This window comes from Aythya fuligula, chromosome 2 (assembly GCF_009819795.1).
Source record: "Aythya fuligula isolate bAytFul2 chromosome 2, bAytFul2.pri, whole genome shotgun sequence".
In the NCBI taxonomy this organism is placed as follows: Eukaryota; Metazoa; Chordata; class Aves; order Anseriformes; family Anatidae; genus Aythya; species Aythya fuligula.
Window position 1 is genome coordinate 136,343,562 of NC_045560.1, and position 21,453 is coordinate 136,365,014.

The following is a 21,453-nucleotide window of genomic DNA, read 5'->3' on the forward strand; positions in this document are numbered from 1 at the left end:
ATTCCCCGGGGATCCTGAGAAGCTCACTGCTATTTCTCTGTTTCCCTGTTTTCGAGCAGAGGTAATATTTTTGGAACGTCAACGTCGTGTAACATTGTATGTTGTTTGCTGAAGAAAGACATCATTAAAAGTTGACTTTTCTAAATGGTGATTAGGTAGTCAATAATAAATTCTGCTGGAATTTGCCTGCGCCAAAACCAGTGACAATCCTATCATGCCGTAACAGCGGGTGGCTACTTCTGCTAATTAATGCACTATATAACCATGGGGCTTTATTAAGTAATAAAATATGGAGTGTGTGATTGGTAAACTCTGCTGGGTTGAGATTCTGGGTTGTCTTAGCAGAGGTGTGTTGGAAGAGTCTGGCAGGAGGCAAACAGCAGAGAATACAGGTCATTATTTTGAATACCTTATTTTCAAAGGTAAATACTTACAAGCAATTGGTAGCTCAAATCATTTGGATATTGAGTTCAATTCAGTAACAACTCACCATGAGAGACTTGAAGCCTCTGGAAACAGTGTGAAGGAGCCTGAATTTCATAAAAGTACAAGGCTTTTCCTAGGTAACAGCTCTTTATTATCAAGGAGAACATGAAGATTAGAAATTGGGTGCTGGGATTTGAAGGTGATTGAGCCAGAAGTCTGAGGTTTGGAAAAAGTGAGCTTACAGGGATGTAAGGAAAGCTTTAATAGTTGTTCTATAACCTGTGTATTGCTTGCTCCTTTTCACGGAGTAGACTGTGGTCCTTTGACGAGGGTCTTTTCTCTCTCTCTCTCTCTCAGTATCTCCTCCAGCAGTCTCTAAAGAAGGAAACAACTTCCAGGGCTCCCAGTTTCAAGCTCTGAGAAGGCTGCAGTTACTGCTGGGAGAGCCAAAAAGAGTTTGAGGGGACCAGGGATTCCCTTGAGCAGGGATTCAGCGCTGCCCAAATGCAGCCAGCACCTGGAATCCAGTATGCTGCTGTGCTGGGTTCATCTGAGAGGTCATCTAAGGCTGTATGTAACTCCACGAAACTGTTTGTGTTTTCTCTCTCTTGCTCTATTTAGTTTATAATGCTGAAAATTGAGGAAAACAGGAGTTGTATGCTGCAGTGTCTGAGAGAATTCTAATATTTGAGTGTTGCCAGAAATGTGATGTGAATGGGCGTACCCATGAGAAAACTTAGCAGAGCTACTTGGGATAATAAGTGCAGCTGCAATTTATGATTTTAGAAACAAATGTTTTTCAGAACCTAAAATTAGGCTTCTATCATGGTAAATCTTCGTATGGTACTTCTCAGTAACGCTCAGCGGTGGGTTCTTTTAACCCTTTCCCATTTAGAGCAGTACCTTTTATTCCTCAGATATTTTGAAGTTACTGTTAGACTTAGGAGTTAGAGAAAAGGTGACAGAAAAGGTGACAAGGAACTGGAGAGCACCATCATGAAGCATCAAAGACATTGAGGTAATGCTCACCCTTCAAACTTCCCAGAGAAAGGAAAGGAAAATGGCATTCGTTCCTCTGAGGGCCTTCTCCACAAGGTGTCTAAATTGAAACAGCGAGTGTAATTGGTCATACATAAAATTGGTCTTCATAAAAGAAAATAATAATAATAAAAAAGAACAATTTGAAATGTGTCAGCTCAACAAGTGATGGTCTTGGCTGTATATCTGTCTAAGCTGAAGATAATAGAAAGAGGATGCTGTTGCTGTTAAGTAAATCTAGTTGAGTAAAGAAAACGTGATGGTATTTCAAAGCCCTCAGATCAGTTTGATGTGTTTTGGAAACTGGGGGATATTAGCGAAAGTATCTGTGGGACTTGAAGGGGGTTTTAGTGCAAGTTTGTTTTTGGCTGCGAAATTCTAACCACAGATATTCTGTTTTCCACCTCCACCCAGGTTTTTCAGAAAGACTTGACAGGAGTTAGCAGGGAGCAGAGCTCGGGAGCTGGCAAGGTTTGCAACCCAGCCTGGCCATTGGGGTTTCAGAAGGATGCTGCCAGATGTGTCCATCTCCCAAAAATGTTTCAGTGTTGTCAAAACAGGAATTCCCAAGAAATAAAATGTTTTATCAGGATCTTTGCTACCAGGCCACTCAGTAGGTTCAGAGCTCTGGTTTTGAGGCAGCAAGACGTGGCACTGTGTGATGTGCACGGTCATGTCACCATGCCATCAGCTGCTCATTGCAGGTAAACAGCTCAGCGGTTGAGGCATGGATCGAGCACCGTGCTGTTAAACCAGGAGTTTTGTTAATGCTGTTATTAATCAGTGTATGGGATCATCATAAGATTCACCTGCAAGTCAGTGAACCTTTATGTTCATGCAGATGAGTATTAAAAACCCACTTGTGGGGCCGGGTACAAAGGCTTTGCAAGCTTTAGCTTGTCTTTGGGCTGCACTTCGAGAACAACTGCTTTAAACTACGTGATGAATAGTTATGAACTGCATATATTCAGAGTTGTTCTGTAGCATTCAGTGTTTGCTTATAGACAAGCTAGGTTTGATAAAAATACCATTTCCAGTGAATTATTTACTAACTCCACTGTGCTTACATGTAAGTATAGTACAGAGTATTTTACAGAAACAACTTTTTGCTTGACAGCTGAAACTGAATTCAAAGTCTATGTACAAGGTTGTAAAAAACCAGTTCTGCCTCTAAAATTGTATGCTACCCTTCTCTCTGAATACATATGGTTTTTAACAGATTTTCTATTTATAAAGTAATGTATGTGGTCTCAGTGTTAACAGTAGCCATGAGCAATCACTAACATAATTTTCCTGCGTAATGTTCTGTAGGAGCTAAAAGTTATTCCTATTTGACATTTCAACACCAGGAAGAAAATTGCCACTTGTTGTTGGGTTATTGTTCTGCAGCGCTACACAAGGTGGGCTTCAGCCTTTTCATAGCCTGAGCTTTAATGTATATGTGGGTGCTCTGGGCCTCGTATCATCTTTGTGGCCCTTTGTGGACTTTTGTGGACCTTCTCCACCATTCTTCTGACACAACTGTTGGTGCACTCATGTCTCTTTATTAGGGCCCAAAAGTGTGCATTTAAATTTACTTATTGACCGTCAAAGTCATGATTGTTGTTGGACCTTCTGACCAAAGCCTCCAGCCTGCTACCTTTCATCCAAAACAATTTCCTTTAGCAACCTGGATGAGCTAATGAAACGGAAAGAAAATTGTGTTGTTTCAGGCAGTCCCTCTTCCAGCAGAGACCCTGATAGGCACTCTTAATTACGTTATAAAGAGATCCATAAAATAGAAAAGCAGAGTGGAGAATAATCTTTTCTCTCCCCTTTAGCAGATGATGAAGGAATCATCATATATCCAGGATTAAATAGAGAACAAATCCTCAAATAATAAGCAAAATAGCATGAATAAGTAGAATATATTGAAGAGCACAATAAACTTGATATTTAAAACAAAACAGCAAGAGGGGAAATGTTGCTGTTTGACAGCTGCTTCTCTTTTCTTTTTGAGGAAAGAAAATGACTTGAGTTCTTAAGACATAACCATTTTCTTGGGAAACCCCTGCATTTATTTCCTGGTAGCAGCTGCCATGTGCTGGGTTTTCTCCTGCACAATCCCAGAGGGACCAGCAGTATGGGAAGATCCCAGAACTGATTCAATCATTCTCCCTTCTATGCTTTGCACTGGAAAGAGTTCTTTCAGCCTGACGCTCTTCATTTACCAGGAATAGCACTAATTGCATGGAGAGAAGCTGTTCGGGGGTAATGTGGACCTACTGGGGGATTTTGTATTTCGTCTGATTTAGATGATGAAGCTTTTGGGAGAATCTGCCACAGTCAAAAAACACAGCTGGGGAAAGAGTGCTCATGCTTGGCATGACATTTTGCCATGCTGCTCAGTATTAGGACTAATTTTGAGGAGTTATTGTAGTGTTGTAATAAGCTTTAAAAATATTCTGTTGCTGAAAGGGACATTTCTGCTTACAGTGGATTTTCGAGCTTGAGACTGACAAATTCAGATTATAACTATGCAGTGACAGGCAGACTTAGCCTGAGTTTTGAAAACTCCTTTATTTGTCAAATCAGTGTACACTACTGGTTAAAGTAACCTGAACACTCAAACATTTACATTTCATTTTGTGTTTCACGAATGTCACTGTATAATGTATGAACTGCATAGGCAAATATAAAGATAGTTGCTTTCATGTGGAACTACTCAAACCTCTTCCTTAAGGAGAAAGTAAGTGGTATCCCCTCTGTACTATTTTCACAAAAACACTTTTTGTTCTCTCGCCCTCATTTTTGTTTTCCACTCGAACACAGAACGTATTGGGTTTTATTTCTTGCTAAATGGAACATCAAAAAGGAGTTCACTATTCTACAGAAATGAAATCTGTGGGAGTAAGAAGAGCATTTGTGTAGTGAAGATGTTTCAGAGTTTCGGTTTTCTTCAGAAAATAAAGGGGCTCAATGAGTGTCTTGTGGTGGCTTTCGGTTTGCTCACTGCTTGAGACTGCACATCCAGTCAGGTCCTTTGCTCTTTCTTTTCATATCCCTTCAAGCAGTCAGATTTTAAAGCCTGTTGTGTTTTTTTTTTTTTTTTTTTTTTTTTTTTTTCCCCTGCTATTGAATTTCATGGAAATGTTGCCACTGATTTTCAGTGAAAACCCCATAAACAACAAAAAAGATCACTAGATTTCTCTATTTTCTCTCTTGTATTTCACTCCTGGGGTTTACTTCTGTACTATCTATGGAGATAATACTAAAGTTCTTCTACTGTCTACTTTTTACAGTTAAAAGCTCTCCCCTTTTATCCCTCTAAATGTTTGCCTTTGGTGCTAAGATACAGTTCTTTCTTCTGCACTCTTCAGGGGCTTTTTCCCCCTCTGTCATTCACGTTCCTGTCTTGTGGGGTTTTCCTAGACTGCCCCTGTATTCCTGCTGACCCTTAAAGCCTTATTTTTCAATCTGTAAAATCACATCTCCATGTGACTTTGTTTGTGTTGCAGCACAAACCTATGAGCAGAGAAAAGCAGTTCCTAAATATATTTCTGTTTGAGATAGGCTTGGTTTTCAGTTGTCTTATGGAGGACGTTGCTTGAAGAGTGTACTGCCTTAAAGGATGTGAGGTGTAGAGAAGAAAGGGAGGAAGAAAAGCTTATCTTTGGTTTTGAAAGTCTCCCTTGACTCTCCTCTATCTTCTTCTGCAATTACCTGATTAAAAGGAAGTTTTATCATGGGTAGGCCCAGTATCCTCCTCTCCCTTCAGGTCACTAGAAGCTGTTGGCTGTGTGCCACCCTTTACCATGGCCATGGTTTTGGAAGGGTGAGGAGCCTCCCCTTACCATCCCCTAACACTCTGCAGCCTGTGCCAGAGGAAGTTCAAGTTTCCAGTGTCACTTCAATGTGCGTTCCCGAGTGTGGGAAGCCTTCACCTTCCCTGTTCCGCACTGCAACGAAGCAGAGTCTTGGATGCACTAAAACGGTACTTGGCCCTTCCCATAAAGCTGGGATGCTGCCTCACACCTGTTTGTGCACAATAATTTTATTGTGAGCGTTCATTACCAGTAATAATGAACGTCATTAAGTGGAGAAGGTATGAAGGCCAGATAAGACGTCTAGACATCTGGCTGACTATAGTTTGCTTATATATTGCTAGCCCCGTGGAGCCTCTTAGATTCTCTGCTTCCCAAATAAAGAAACATATTTTGTATGTGTGTTTGGATTTATTTACATCCTTCCTGTAGGTATAAAATACATCTGTTAGCAGTGAGATTTTTCAGTCTGTCCTGTGTGCTCACTAGACGCCAGTTGTTGTGGGGTCACCGAAGATATAAATATGGATTCTGCTCAAGGCTGAGGAGCCAGGAGTTGAAGAAGAAAAAAATAAAAAGAAACTGTGTGAATCCAGAAGTTTTGCAGCTGCTGGCGATTAGGATTGTCACTGGCGTCCCTTCCAGGAGCCCTCCTCTCACATACCTGGGGTAGCGTGCGGCAGGCAGCTGCAGTCCCATGAGGCAGGGATGTGGACACAGGAGGAAGGAGGTCGGTCGCTCGTGTTGAGCACAAGGAGGCCAAACAGGTGTGTGACTTCTGTGTTCCCTCAAGGTACCGTCAGCTGCTGGAGAGTCAGCCTAATGCCTTTAAGAAAGCATCTTTTTCGGTTGAGGAGCAGCTGCTAAAAGCTTCCACTTTATACTGAAGTTTGGAAAGGCTCGTGCAGGCTGTTCCTCTTTCAGTCTTGCAGTCCCGGGATGGAATTCATTGGATTTGCTTCATTTGATCATTTTACCATTAACAGTTGCTTTCTGCTTCTTGTTTGACAAACCGTATCTAATCCGTGCTATTTTTTAAAAACTTTTGTGGTTTTAGGAGAATTCCCATGGTGTATGTGTACTGAATATTATAATGAAACACAAACATATACGTGTTAGTTGCATCCTGCAGCCTAGCGCACGTATAATTATGTCAAAGCTATTATGCTTATTTGGTAAAGCTTAATTTTAATGAATGCCTAGTACTGATTAGATGCAGTTTTCCAAATGTTGGTTTAAATGGAGTCCATATGGTAACGGAGCGACGCTGTTGTCTCTTTCAAGGGGGGTTTTCTTGGTAAGGCCAATGGTCTCTGCAGTCTCTTGTACACTCTGCTACACTTCTGCAGATGCTACACCAATTAAAGGTGGGTGCAAGTAATCTGGAAGAGTTTGTATAACTAGACTCCAAATGTTTTATCCCTGGTAGCAGACAGCTATGTTATCTTCCATAGTTGTACAAAATTATATTTTTCTTCTTAGTTTCTCCGATTTTCCTTTGTGTATTCATATTTTGTTTTCAATTTAACAGCCTTGCTATTATTTCAGCTTGCAGTAAACCAACAAATGAAATCCTACAAAGCCAATATAAAAAGCAAACAAAGCAAGAGAATATTTGGGACAAATGATGACAGAAACACAAAATTAAACTCGGTTATTTCTTTCATATTTTGCCAAGTGGCTGTAAATGGGGAATAGTCTTGATTTTATTTTTGAAAACCTAATTCATCTCAGAAGATTAATAATACTTTTGACATTTTGACTAATTCTGTTACAGTTTAGGACATTTTGGCCTCTCTGTCCAGATAATGGTGAGGCTTTTGGAAGAATGTACACAGTCTGAGTGTGCACAAGGACATGCTTTGTTTTGTAAGACCTCTGCTGCTGCGTGCTTCATGATGCTGGAAAATGCTGGAGTGGAGTTCAGCTTTTGCCATGCTGCTTTTAGTAAAGATACTGCAGTGAGGCAGTCACGATTAGCTGCTCTCCATAGCTAAGCATGAGATGGAGGTGTACGGTTTCCCATCTTTTATGCTACAGGGTGTTCCATTGTTCCTTTAAAATGTAAAGCTTTGTTTGTCAGGGGGAGCCAAAGGAGGAGGACACAGTCCTATCACCATCAGTTAAGGCTGTGATCTTGCTATGGGTAAGCTAGGGATTAATGCAGTCGTAGGGCTATTTAAGAAAGCATTTTGTGACTTTGATGAATAATGAAATAGCTGACCTAATACAAATGTTGAGTTTACATGTGCTTGGTGTAGTGGATATGGCATGGGACCTGAAGAAAATCCATGGTCCTGTATGTGACTGGAATTTCACAACTCAGTGGAACGTATGCTCAATGTTAGGGTGTAAACCAAGCTATTCAGACAACCTAGATTTTGTATTTTCCAGCCCTAAGTTTCTGTACAGGGTTAGTGTGAAGAATTGTGCACTGGGAGGTGTGTATCTATATGCACGTGACGGCTGAAATAGCTCTTTGTAAGCTTTTGTATTCGAAGGTTTTTGTTTCTTTGTTTTAGAGTCATGTTAGAGTTCTTGTAACACCGTGCTTGCTTTTCCCTTTAGGAGAAAAAGTTGTCTTCACCTGGGGCTTCAGCTCGAGGTGTGTTTTCTATCAGAGCATCCAGTTTAGCTCGAAGCACTGGTTCTTCAGTTTATTTGTCCTTAGGCATTTTAGCTTATCTCAGAGATAAGGGTTCGCAGGCAAGGAACAAAATAATGAACCACGTGAGGTCAGCTACCACAGTAAAAAAGTAGTTAGAACTGACCTGACACCAGCAGCACATCCTTTCATCAACAGCTTTTAGTGTCTGCACATTTGATTATTTTACTTGGAAGAGAAGCTAATTAGCTAGCAGCCTCTTGACTGTTCTTATCCCTCCTTTGCACTTTCCTGTAAGATGCAAACCGCATCTGTTTCGTGCTGCTTACTTGACATGCACCTTGAGCAGAGAGAATATTTTATTTGTGGGAGCCTCTCCTCTGCTGTTGTTATTTGTACTGTGATACTTCTCTTAAATACCTTCCAAGATGTGAAATCCAAGTGTTTATCAGAAGCAAAACCCAACAGCTTTATTTATCTGAATCTTGACAGCTGTTGAATAGGAATGTCAAGACCGAATGATGATGACTTTTTATTACCATGAATAGGTTTATAAAGAACGAGTCTTGCTCCATGTGTTCAATTTCTTTAAACAGTTTAAACACGGAGATGAGGTAATCCAGTAGATCTAAAATCTGAAGAACAGGTGCTTTTGTTAAAAAATAAAATAAAATAAAAAGGGACATAAAAGCCCAACCTCCTCTCCACTACTGAACACCAAACTATGGGATTAGAGTATGGGTATGTTAAATATTACATGATGTAATTACGCTTAATGTTTTCCAAAATGAGTTTAGGATGACAGCATCACGACAGTGTACTTTTGAAACACCAAAGGCCGGCATCACCCCCAGGTGTGTAGGAGACACTGAAGGTGCATGGTGCCTGCCCACAGGTACAAACACTGCAAAGACCAACAATGATCCTGAGTCAGGTTTGCTTTGTGACCCCCCTTTCAAGCTGGTGCTTTCCTTTCTTTTCTTTTTTAATGGGGGCAAGGAATGGAAAGTGCAAGTCTGATTATTATTATTTTTTGTACAATCCTTTTTCTTCAGAAAGAATATCCACAGTCATGTTTGTTGAGACACAGTGAAAGAAATCTTCCTTGTCCACTGCTACCCAAATTCTCTCTCCCAAATCACTTGCTCTTTGCTCTGTTCTGAGCCAGATGCAGGACTGCCTCTGTCCCTCTTCATCTTTTTACACACAGGGTCTCATTTCTTCTCTAGTTTGTTTGCCTAGTTCTTGCTCAAGTCTTGGTCAGTAATGATCATATGGTCACTAGCTGTTAAGTTTTTGGTTATCTCTGCATAAAAAGGGTGTAATTTACTTAGTATACTCTTTGACACTTTATTAAGCAATTTAATATGTAGATATACTGGACACATGGTGTGTTTTGCATGCGTGTAGGCTTTAATGAGGTATATCCCAAGATGCTCAGTCCCTGCCATGGATGTTTCCTAGTATCAGAGTATATGAATTGGTCTTCTGGCAAGAATATACAGTCCTGTGATACTTCAGTGGTAATGCTGAGTCTATTTTCCTTTTTGTAACAGTCACTTGGATGCTCATTCATTCATGTCGTGGTATCACCTGAACATTGCTGGCTCTACCTGCCTGTGGCAAAATCTCATAATTTGGGTACTTGGGTTTACCATAGCAATCTTGGCAGAGGACTGGTTTGAGCATAAAAAAGACGAGACTACCAGCTGTCTTCAAGGTTTAATTTTTGTGCTAGCTACAGTAAACGCTCTACCTGCAAAAGTCCATTCATTTGAGTTATGTTAGCATGCGTGCATCTCCAGAAGTTGGCAGAAGCTTTATTCACAGTTGCTGTGGAGCACTGGGACCGAGCATCTGAAAGAAATGGAATTGCTCCTTACATCGGAGCAACAGTTTTAGGGGGTTCTTTTGTTGAGCATCTGGGAAATAACGGGAGAAACGAAATCAATACAGGTGGTGATAAAACTTGAATTACTGCAGTTCAGCAGTTCCACAACATGTTAGTACTGAGCCATTATCTTGCCAGAAGACACAGGTGAATGGGTTCATTTAAAATGAGTGGAAAGTGCTTGTTTCTGCGCAGTTGTTGAAATGTAGGGTTTTTCTGAACATTAATACATAAAATTGTCACATTGTGGGTTTTGTGTTTTTTGTTGTTGTTGTTGTTGTTTTTTCCAGTGTGTTGTTTTATTTATTTATTTTTTTGAAAGTCTAATGGTTTATATTCTATGTATATCCCCAAACACTCAAAGAAATATTAAACATATGCAACAAATCGTTGTAGTTTAAACACCAGGGCTGGGGACTGTTACAGGGGCAAAGGGAAAGAAAAAGGTATGTAAGATCTGAACTTGTAAATCCCTGTGAGTGCATCCAGCTCAGGAAGGATTATATGGCACAAGAGATTTTTCCAACCTTGATGTTTGTCTGGAGGCTGGGGAAGCCTGGTTATTTTAAAGGTGAGCTTCTGGTCACCCCATCTGCACAGCTGATGAGGTTCCAGCCATCCTATGAGGTTCAGACATAAACAGCAAGCAGCAAAAACTTCTTAAGCTGTTGCCACCTAATAAAGAGATCTGTCCACGTTCTGGGGCAGCTCCCATGGAAGCTCAGTACATGATTTTTAGTATTTTCTTTTCAAATAAATGCTTTTGTATATCTGATCTGCTGGTTGTGTTACTCATTACAGTATGTTTTAATATTGTTGAGATAAGGATTTATTCTTCTAAACAACTAGAACTGAGTAATCTCTCCCATTTTATCAAATCAATTATCCCTAGAAAGTGCATCTCTCCGCACAACTCCTCCTTAATATCTTAATATCTTATGATATTAAGTATTTTTTCTAGATTAGAAGATGTAAAAAACACAGATTTTTTGATTTTGTTTGTTTAAATATGTAAAAATATGTTTCTATGTCTTTTTTAAAAAATAAGTGTCTAATTCTGTTAAATTATGTGTCTGCTGCTGTAAGTAGGTTCATAGGTGAAGATTTTCATGTATTGGGCAAACAGCTTTGGGTGTCCCTGCTTGAGCAGGTGGTGGGACCAGATGGCCTCCAGAGGTCCCTGCCAGCCTCAGTCATGCTGTAATTAATATATGGATAACATATAATTAATATATGGATAACATATAATTAATATATGGTAAAAGCTAATGTGAAGAATGTCTGTAATCTGGCTTGAGAGCTTCGACTAGCCTTCCTTTGTAGGTAACATGTAGGTAAAGGTAGGTAAAAGAAATATAGAAATTACTTTTGGAAACTTAATTCCACAGACATTTCACTGATGGTCATTATTTAGTAACTGAGATAAATGAAGTATTCATAAGGGTACTGAGGAAGCCTTGACATGAGTGGGTATTTTATGTATATTGGAAACTTGGTTCTCAGGTGTTCTCGGAGTCTGTCCTCATCACAGGCTCTGAAGCAAGGAGTGGTGGTCCCAATTTATGAGAGGGAAGAGAAGGACAGGAATGGTTTAATATCAGGAATTTGGGCATACGTCTACATCCTGATTTCTTTCTTTTTTCCTGCATACAGTTTTTCTGCAAATCTGCTCTAAAAATCTCAACCCAGGCACCAGAAAATAAGAAATAGATAAATAATGGCTAAATGTGAAAAACAAAACAAAAACAAACAAAAAAACTTGGAGGAACTTATTAAGGAACTTGTGTGTTAAGTTGTTGGTTTTTTCTTTTTGATTTCTTTTAAAATTTCATCTCCATAAGACACAGCTATTCCTATGCTTAAGAGACTGAGGCCTTTTTGTCTAGCAATGCATGTTTTTCTTCATTTGTGTGTAATTTGTTTAAAGTTCACTGATTTTTCTTTTTAATTTCATTTATTTCATCAACAGTTAGTGGTTGGAGTCTCAAGTGTGTAGAGAATGAGGAAGCATATGTTTTGTTTGTGGTCTCGTTGTCTTTTTTTTTTCTGAAGTCTGTCATATTGGTGCTCTTCAAAATAGGTGTGTTTTAGATAGCTAGTCTGATAATTGAAATAAATGAAGTAGTGAACTTTAATTTCATTACTTGTCATAGGAAAAAAATGCACTTACACTTACTTTTGCTCATTTACTGACTTTTTGTTTTTTCTTCCTGATGAAGCAGCGAAGGAAGTGTGCTATCAGAGGACTGACTATTGTAGTGTCAAAGCATAATGTTGATCTAAATAGTGCTGACACAGAGTAATTTCCCAGGCATACAGATTGGTGACAGTCAGATATACCAATTAGTATTAAAAACAATTCAGGTATTCTATCAAAAGATTTATTTCCACATAATAACTGTATTCCTTTTGAAGGTATGCTTGGGGCTGGCAGTATGCTTTTTAAAAATTCTACATTGATGATAATAAGTTACAAGCTAAGCTGTTAACACTATATTTTTATTTTTCTTCTCTGTAGCCCACATACCGGGTGGCAGAATTATCAGTCTGGTGTACCCCGGATTCCCACTGCTTGTATCTCTGTGGAAGATGCTGAAATGATGTCACGGATGGCTTTGCGGGGCACTAAGATTGTTGTGTACCTGAAGATGGGGGCCAGGACCTACCCAGACGCTCCTTCTTTCAACACTGTGGCAGAGATAGTTGGAAACAAGTACCCAGAGCAGGTGAGTGAGAATATATGAGAAGAAACTTATTTTGCTCTTAAAAAATATGAAACAAACCCAGAGAACATCACTTTTTAAGAAATGAGCACCTCTTAGTCACTTATTCTTCCTCATTTCAGATATCTCAGCATTTCATTCTTTGCCAGGTAGCAGGTTTGCAACAATCAGGCTCGGTCCTGATGTACTGGGATGTACTGATGTACTATTTTACAAGACTTGTAAGAATTATTGTATTCGAAGAACAGGAAACTCAATGAAATTGTACACAATTTAACCTCCTACATTGTTTCCGTAGCTTAAAGCTCGCATTAACTAGTGCCATCTGCACAGATGCCACAGAGCATGTATGGAAGCAGAAGTGAAATCCTAGCACTGTAACAATACAGTTATTATTCTTAATAACTAAAAGAAAGTTATGGTTACCAGAAGAATTTTTGCTCTGAGTTTGCATGTTGTTCTGTTTATAATCTACAAACAGTTTCTTTATCAGCCAAATAAGCCAGATTCTGCTGTCTGGAAATAAAATTGTTTGCCCGAGTTTTTCTTCAACTGTAAAAGTGAATACAGAATGTCAGTTTAACTTTTTTTTTTTTAATATTTTTTTTCTTATGCAGGCCATTGCTGCATTTAGCTGGAATTGTATGCATGTCAGGTTGGAGCAATAAGCCATCAACACTAAAAAGTAGCTACAAATTCTGTTTGAACACTGGTTAATCCTAAATTGCTCGTTTCCATTTTAAGACTTTCTTCTTGCTTTCTCTTTTCTTCCAATTTTGTGGCCAAAAATCATGCAGACTAAATTTGTTGTGCTGGAGGACTTGTTCTAATATGCGGTCTTCTATGTCAGCTTACAAGACAGAATGAATTTTCTGGCAGTGTGGTATATCAAGAAAATGCTGATGCAGCCTCACTCACAGCAGCACTAGGGATTGTTGCTAAAGTATATCTACTGAGCCATAATTCTTTTTTTTTTTTTTTTTTGTAACCATTTTAGTTTTCTAGCTTCAATGGAAAATCAGAATGAATATCTCCGTCCTTTAAACCAGCCGTAGTTCTTACAAGGGTTTTACCTGTTCCGAAATAGAAATCCTGTGGCTGTGGCTTGTGAGGTCTCAAAATCCTTGGTGTTAGCACAAATGCACAATTTCAGCAGCTTGATCGCTGGGCAAGGAAAAAAAAAGTAATAATCATTTGTGGTTGATTGGTTTAGCTTTATGAAACACGTGGACTGAGTTAAAGATGGTGCCCTAACTTTTAAAGAAGGGAACAGCTAATTTAATGATATGTCATCTGAAGTTTTTAGTAATGCTTCTGATCAGCTAACATGCTATCTTCCCTGAATTTGGTGGATTTCAAAATTACGGCATTTCAACTCAGATTATAAAATGTCCAAATGTAACCTTCAAGTATGCTTAAAGATGCTTGCATGCATTTTATTTTCCCTTTGCTATCTGACTGTGCTTCTTTAAGTGCTGAAATGGATGGTGACCGCTTCACTTCTTACTCTGAGAAGCTCAGGTTTTTGAAACACTGGGTAAAGGCTTATTTACAAGCCCCCTGCTGATGTTAATGGGAGTGGTAGCGTACACACTTTGAAAAAGTAACCAAGAAACAGAAAAATAAAACAAGTGAATGTTTAGTTTTTTATAGTACTCAGTTCCTCTCGGAACCTTAATAGGTGCTTCAGCACGCTAATTCCACTTTGTTACTCCATTAAAAATTGGAACCATCTAACTATTTGGACAATAAAATACACTGCAGACCCAAAACTCTTACAATGTCCTTTATACCAGAGTGTTTGGAAATGCGTTACAAGTCCAGCAGAAGAGAAAGGTGCTGTTTCCGTGGGCCAAAATTTCAATTTAAGGTTTAAACTGAAACAAAAGCTAATCTGGATCTCTGAACTCGGGGTGAGAAATTAGCAGCGGGTGGAATAGCTATTACAAAGGTCTGAAGTCAGAGAGTTGCAAATTAGGCTGCAGTCTGTGAAACACGATCACAGATATCACAGCTAATTATAAGTAAAAAACCCTGAAATATAATGGAAAACGAGGGTCGCCATGAAATGCAGATGGAGTCTGGTGAGAAGTGACACGGTTCTCGATGTAACTGCACGTTAGGAACGTTTGTACTTGTCTGTGTATTGACTGGAAGTTAATATACTGCCTGGGTTATAAATAATTCATTAATGCCTCCTGTGAGATTTTTGCATGTTTATTAAACGTAATCACCAAGAACCGAAACCATAATTGTCTGCAAATTCGATCTGTTGCAAGTGGAGTTGATTGTTGTTATTATTTGACTGCTCTTGCAGCATGACCAGTTTGGTGTCTCCTTTTTAAGTCTTTTTTCCATTTGTTTTTTGTTTGTTTGTTTTTTTTTTTTTTTTTTTTTTACATATTGTATTTGACAGTGGAGGGAAGAGGGAGAGGTCTAAATGTTATTGAAAACAGAAAATAAAGTTGAAATACTTTTGACATATTTTCCTACAAATTTACTGTATTTTAGACTCAGTGTTCTTGAACTTTTGTAATACGTGCTTTTTTTTTGCAACTGCAAGAAACGTTTGTTATCATGACAGCTGGTGGAATTGCTGAACTTGCAGACCTCTATTTAGGCTCCTGTGCTTAACTTTAATGCATCTACAGTTCTGAATAACTTAAAGCAATAAAAGAAATCTAATTACTGCTTTGTGGAAGCATCAAGCTCTCAGGAACGTGTGCACCTTCAAAACCAATTGACATGACTTGAGTGCAGGTGTCCTGTTGCTTTTTGAGGAAACTCTGCTCCCAGTAAGAGTTGGCTGAACAGTTAAACCAGAGGTACTTCAAGTTTCTCCTCTGATATATATCCTTTCTGTTTGGCCAGCCAGCAGCAGTAAACAAATGCTTCAACATCAATTTCTCCGTTCCAATGTGGCCAGCCAGTAGCAGTAAACAAGTGCTTCAGCATCAGTTGCTCCAACTAAGATAAATGTACTTTGAAACCTACCATAAGCTGCAACTTTGCACTACCAAGTTTTTAAGGGGTGTATAAAAAATCTGAAGAGTAAAAGTAAGTGCACTTTATCACGCTGCCAGTAAAGTCCCCCATCTCATCAGTGTCTCTGTTCTATTTCTCCTTGTATTATCCTTTCTATGTCAAGGAAGCACTGCTTTCCCCAGACAGCACCCATAAAGTCACAGTGGGCATGACTTCGTGTTCTGAGCAGAGACATCCAACGTCCTCACTGTCACTCCTGAGGTGCTTGTTTAGTGCCCGCTGAAGCCTGAATCCCTTTAAATGCCCAAAGGAGGTGAGCCTGTGCTCACAAGATAATGAATTCAAGATCAAGCTTTTCTACATACAAGTAGTTCGAAACAGTGAGAACAAACATGCTATGACTTGATGCCCTGGCAACCTTCCTGAGCTTGGAATCTCATTCTCACGGTGCTTAGGACAGCAGCAAGAGTGGAAAACCTGTGGGTTGTGGGACTTAACATATTTCAGCCTGTACGACTCCTGAGAGTTGAGCCAAAGAGTTTGTGAAATGAAAAAATATGGTAGCAGAGCCTCCTCAGTTCCAGGCTATTGCAGAGGAGATCCATTTGCAGCCTGTTCCTGACTTTTGTTTTGGGAAAGGAGTTTTTGAAGCACATCGTTGAACCTGGGACAATGCTGCTAGCATCCTTTTGTACTGCCTTGTGTACTGGTGAGATGTTTTGTATAAACTGTGTAAGCTGACACTGGAGACTGGCTGACTGAGAAATTCACAAGTTAACTAGTGTGGTTTTCATTTGAAATTCAGGCAGAGCTGGCAGTAAAACATGTTTGTCTTTTCTGTTTAGTACAGATGTAACACGATTGGTCTTAAAGTGCAGAAGCAACCATTCCCATCTCTGGGGAAATGATATAAATAGTGGCTGTTTCTTGTTAGTCTGGCTTCAATGTACCTAATGTGCCAAACACTGAACCACAAAATATTTGATTAACTGCAAAGGTATCAAAGTGGATAAAGATATAATTCATCTATAATCCTGACTTTCAGTATCTTTCCGTACTGCGTATTTCTTGGTGTGCAGTGCTGTTTTACTTATCTTACAGTTACTAAGTGATGGGAAAACTGTTTCCTAAGCGCCCTACAAAGTACATACCTTTAATCGGTGCTCATTATTCTGTGATCTAGCATAAATACTGTAGAGCACAAAAAGGGGGGCTTGTGAGTGGCTTTTTTAGAATCCTGAATAGCTGTTCCAGGAATTCTGCACTGCTTTCTTGCCTCCTGTTTTTATGGAGTGCCATATCTACAAAAAGTACCGCTTGAAAAGTGACTCTATTTTGAACACCATGGGCATAAAAGACCATGAAAAAATGTGATGTAGTTCTGTGCCAAGTTTGGACAGCACTTTGAAAGTAGAAGTCCTAAGAGTGACCTGAGAAAGAGAGATGCTAAGGTAATGGATTGTGAATTTTTCTTTCAGTTTGTGATTGGTGGAACAGAATCTGTTCTACAAAAGAAATAGCAGCATATTTACTTTTTCATTCTTCTTCCTTTCCCTATTTCAAAAATCAGCCCTGTCTTGGAATTTATGATACTGGGCAAAACTCCAGGGAACAAGAGAACATGAAAAATGTCCAGGCTTCTGAGTCTGTTAGGCATTCATGCACATAAGGAAAGAAATAATTTGTAGACCTCTTCCCCACTCCCCTCATCCCAAAAAGAAAAAAAGAAGAAAAAAAGAAATAGGAAAAAAAAATGCTTCTCTAAAGATGTGTAATACTCAGTACAATGTTGTTTTATGGCCTGGCATCAGTTCTACACATGTTAACAAAATGTCTATCCATCAGCCCTTTGATGTGGCTTCCAGATATCCCTATGCTCAGACTAAACCATGCATACAATGGAGTTTGGAGCAGAGATGTTTTCAGAACCTAGTGCCATCACGTTATGGCTCCATTATCACATTTTCTCCATGTGGATTGTTTTGCTGTTCGTTCCAAAACGTTGAAGGGTTTGTGAGTTCACTTCTGTGAGGCTGTCTTGTGCGACTGTAAGTTGATGCTTGTCACAGCTACCCTCAGAATTCAAGAGATGGTTATGGAGATTGGGTTTTTCTGAGTGCCAGCCCATTACTTCATGATAGCGTACTGGGGGAAAGGAGATGAAAGAGAAACAGTGAAAAAGAAACCAGAGAAAGGGTGAAGAAGAAACATTGCCATTGTTAGGAAATGTTATATTTTCTTTGAAAACTTTGGGTCAGTATTTGCTGAAAGAAATAGTACCCTATATATGTTTGTGTGCGTGTTTTATTAGTAACAGGACTTTGTACTATTATTTGGGGGATAGTTTTTATGGCGTGGCTTCCAGGAGTGGCAATACTGCCATCACTTGTTCTTAAACAGAGGTCTTGTCATGGTTAAAACAGGTAAATTAATGTGAAACTGATATGGAGGAAGACTTTTCTTTGTAACCTCACAATTTTCCAGATGTTTTCTTTGTTCAATCTGCTGGAAGGCCTACAAAATTGTAAGTCTAAAGTGCATGCTAAATTTTGTGGTGTATAGAGATTGCCAAATCTTCTAAAACTTGAATTGCCCATTTAAAACCCAAAAGCTAACTAAAAGCATTTAATTCTTCTGGGGAGAACTTGGCAGTAGTTTTTCTTTGGATTCTGAATGAGCAGTAAGCATTTAAGTAGGCATTTCTTCTAGAAATCTCCTTATCTATGTATGCAACAAATACATCTTACAGGTAATTTGTATGGACGTGACTGATGTTGTTAAGAGGCAGTGGTCAAAAAAACATTGTACCACTTTAGATTGTGTTTGAAATATCAGTGGAACAAGTGAATGTGTGTATGTGGACGAAAGATTCAAAGTGGCTTACATTTTTTAAAAAAAGATTCTTCTGACAGTTTTGCTGGAAGGCAGCAGTTCACATTCACCAGTGCAATGTGATCTTTGTAATGTTCAGACGTTACCAAAACGACTAGACCGCATCTACAAACAGGGAGCTGAGAATAGGGAAAAGGGCCTGGTCAGCCATCACTACGGATCTTTGAGAGGGTCTTAGAATCATAGAATCATTAGGGTTATACAAGACCTCCAAGATCATCTGCTCCAACCACCCCCCTACCACCAATGTCACCCACTGAACCATGTCCCTGAGCACCAGGTCCAACCTCTCTTTGAGCACCCCCATGGACGGTGACTCCACCACCTCCCTGGGCAACCCGTTCCAGTGCCTGGCTGCTCTTTCTGAGCAGAAATGTCTCCTCATTTCCAACCTGAACCTCCCCTGGGGCCATTCCCTCTAGAGCTGTGAGAAGAGGCTGACCCCCAGCTCCCCACACCTTCCTTTCAGGTATCTATAGAGAGCAATAAGGTCTGCCCCGAGCCTTGTCTTCTCCAGACTGAACACCCCCAGTTCCCTCAGCCACTCCTCACAGGACTTGTGCTCCAGACCCCTCACTAGCTTTGTAGCCCTTCTCTGGACATGTTCCAAGGCCCTGATGTCCTTCTTGTACTGAGGGACCTAAAACTGAGCACAGTACTCGAGGTGTGGTCTCACCAGAGCTGAGTACAGGGAAACGATCACCTTCCTGAAGGAACAATGTTAGCCTTAATTGCCTTCACTGCCAGTGTCTAGTGAGAGCAGGACCTTCTTAAAATGGACTAAGTCGACCTGCTGCTAGGCACCTGGTTATGGTCTAGGTTCCTGCAGTGCCTTCTTCACCAGAATCAATTGGAGCCTGGAAGAGCTGAATGCTTCCCAAAACCCCTTGTCAGGCCTTTGCTCTGTACAGTAATCTAAGCATGGGTTTTAGCTACTCTGCTTCCTCAACTGCAACCTACTAAATTGTGACACTAGAAATTAAAATGTAACATTTAGGTTGCTTGTTCTGTGGGCTAGCAAATTTATCTAAGCACACAGTTTTGTAGTCCTTTTGATGATACCAGTATAAGCAGATACACTGTAATATTTTTTTCTTCCTACCCATTCCTTTGTCTCTACTCCCACACAGCAGTTAGAAGAATTACTATGGGATTTTATTTCAGTAATAATTTACAAATACACGCAGGGTTTAGAGAATGATTGTGAAAACTTCTTTTTTCTTATCCACATTGAAAAAGTTATCTTCTAAAATTGCATTGGATCCTTCTTGCATTCTAATACACAAGAGTATCTAAAGGGTAGTCCTGGGTTTGGCAGATGTAGTACTGGCCTGAGGCATGAAGTAAAAAAAAAAAAAAAAAACACCACACAGTATTGAGGAGGAAGAAGGAAAGAAACTATATTGTACTTTTCATTATGAATAAGTAGGTGCCAGAAATGCTAGTGCCAGGTGTCAAGGATTAGTGTAAAAACATCTGTTCATTACAGGAGTAGTCAAATAAGTGTAGTAATACGCTTATATTTGTTAGGTGCAGACAGTGTGCTACACCTTGTACAAGAGAAGGAGGACTACCAAGACAGTTTCATGTCCTAGTGAGTCTGCAGTCCAGGAGATGAATGCAGTGCTAAAAAATTTACATGTTTTCCACGCAAGTCTAATGGAAAACTGCATGTCTAAAAACATGTGGGTTGGATGATCTGTTCAGTGTAGATTCAGAGGTTCCAACACATGGTACCAATGTGGAGGAAGATCTGGTTGATGGACCTAGCATTGTCACTGAAGTAGAGGAGAAACACTGAAAGCAGTAAAATCTAAAATGTTCAGGCCAGGGCTGAGGTGAAAGTGGGAAATAACTTGGTCAGTCACATTGAAATGTTGACCAAAGTAGTTCAATGGGAGAGGTGTTATGACAAGAAATGTGTGGTCACAGCAGCTGAGAGAAATGATTACTCGGTTATATAGGGTTCATAGTTTTGATGGACACAGACATGGTATGCTTGAGAAACATTGAACTAGCTGCAACAGTGTGGGTAGACTTCACATACTGAGAATTCACTTGTTAGGATTTCAGGCTTCACATTTGCACTTTATAAGAACAAGAAGTACACATGGTGAAAATGATGGGCTGACCACGGTTGCTGGGCTCTTTAAGAGAATTATATTCAACTCCTTGGTTTGCCTCACTAGTATGTGCTTCAAAATTCAGCTATCATTCATTCTTATTATTTTAAACCATTGTTACACAGTTCTTTATACAGTTTCATCAGCCTAAAAAGAGTATTTCAGGCTTCTAAGATGTTAAAGGCCTTGCACTTTGCACTGTAGCTTTATTGTACATTGTAGGCACAACAATGAAAAATCATGTATTGTGGTTTGTCAAAGCAAAAATAATTGTAAAGCACATTATACCAGTAAGGTTTATTCAAACTGATTGTGTATGAAATGTTAAAGATCTTGTAAGGCTGGTATAAAATCTTAATTATGTCAAAGAACAAGTTTTGTTTATAGAGTTTCTCAGTTGCTGTCGGTCGGTACTTGTACCAACAATATATCATGAAGTAATATGCAAGTTATCTAGAATTTCATTGAGAACAAATATACTTCTAATTCATTTTAACAGGTAAAAGAAAATTATTGACAAAAATGCTCCTGCAGGGGCTCTTCATGGGCCGCAGCCTCCTCCAGGCCACATCCACCTGCTCCACCGGGGGCTCCTCCATGGGCTGCAGCGTGGAGATCTGCTCCATGTGGGACCCATGGGCTGCAGGGGGACAGCCTGCTCCACCAGGGGCCTCTCCACAGGCTGTGTGGGAACTGCTGCTGCATGCCTGGAGAAGATGAAGGGCCTGAGCAGCTCTCTGAGGAGAGGCTGAGAGCTGGGACTGCTCAGCCTGGAGAAGAGGAGGTGCAGGGGATCTCATCACTGTCTGTACATCCCTGAGGGGAGGGTGCAGAGAGGATGGAGCCAGGCTGTGTGCAGTGGTGCCCAGTGCCAGGACAGGAGGCCCTGGGCACAACCTGGCCCCCAGGAGGCTCCCCCTGAGCACCAGGAGCCCTTCTATGCTGTGTGGGTGATGGAGCCCTGGCA

At 39.9% G+C, this 21,453-nt stretch overlaps 1 protein-coding gene across 1 annotated transcript in view; it reads left to right on the forward strand.

Annotated features, from left to right (window-relative positions):
- The window catches only part of CPQ (carboxypeptidase Q), a 154,814-nt gene that overhangs the window by 40,784 nt on the left and 92,577 nt on the right, over window positions 1–21,453 (forward strand). Inside the window, exon 4 of the mRNA XM_032181425.1 lies at window positions 12,282–12,489. Within this exon, the coding sequence (XP_032037316.1) occupies window positions 12,282–12,489 (208 nt within the window). The remainder of the gene's footprint in view (window positions 1–12,281; window positions 12,490–21,453) is intronic.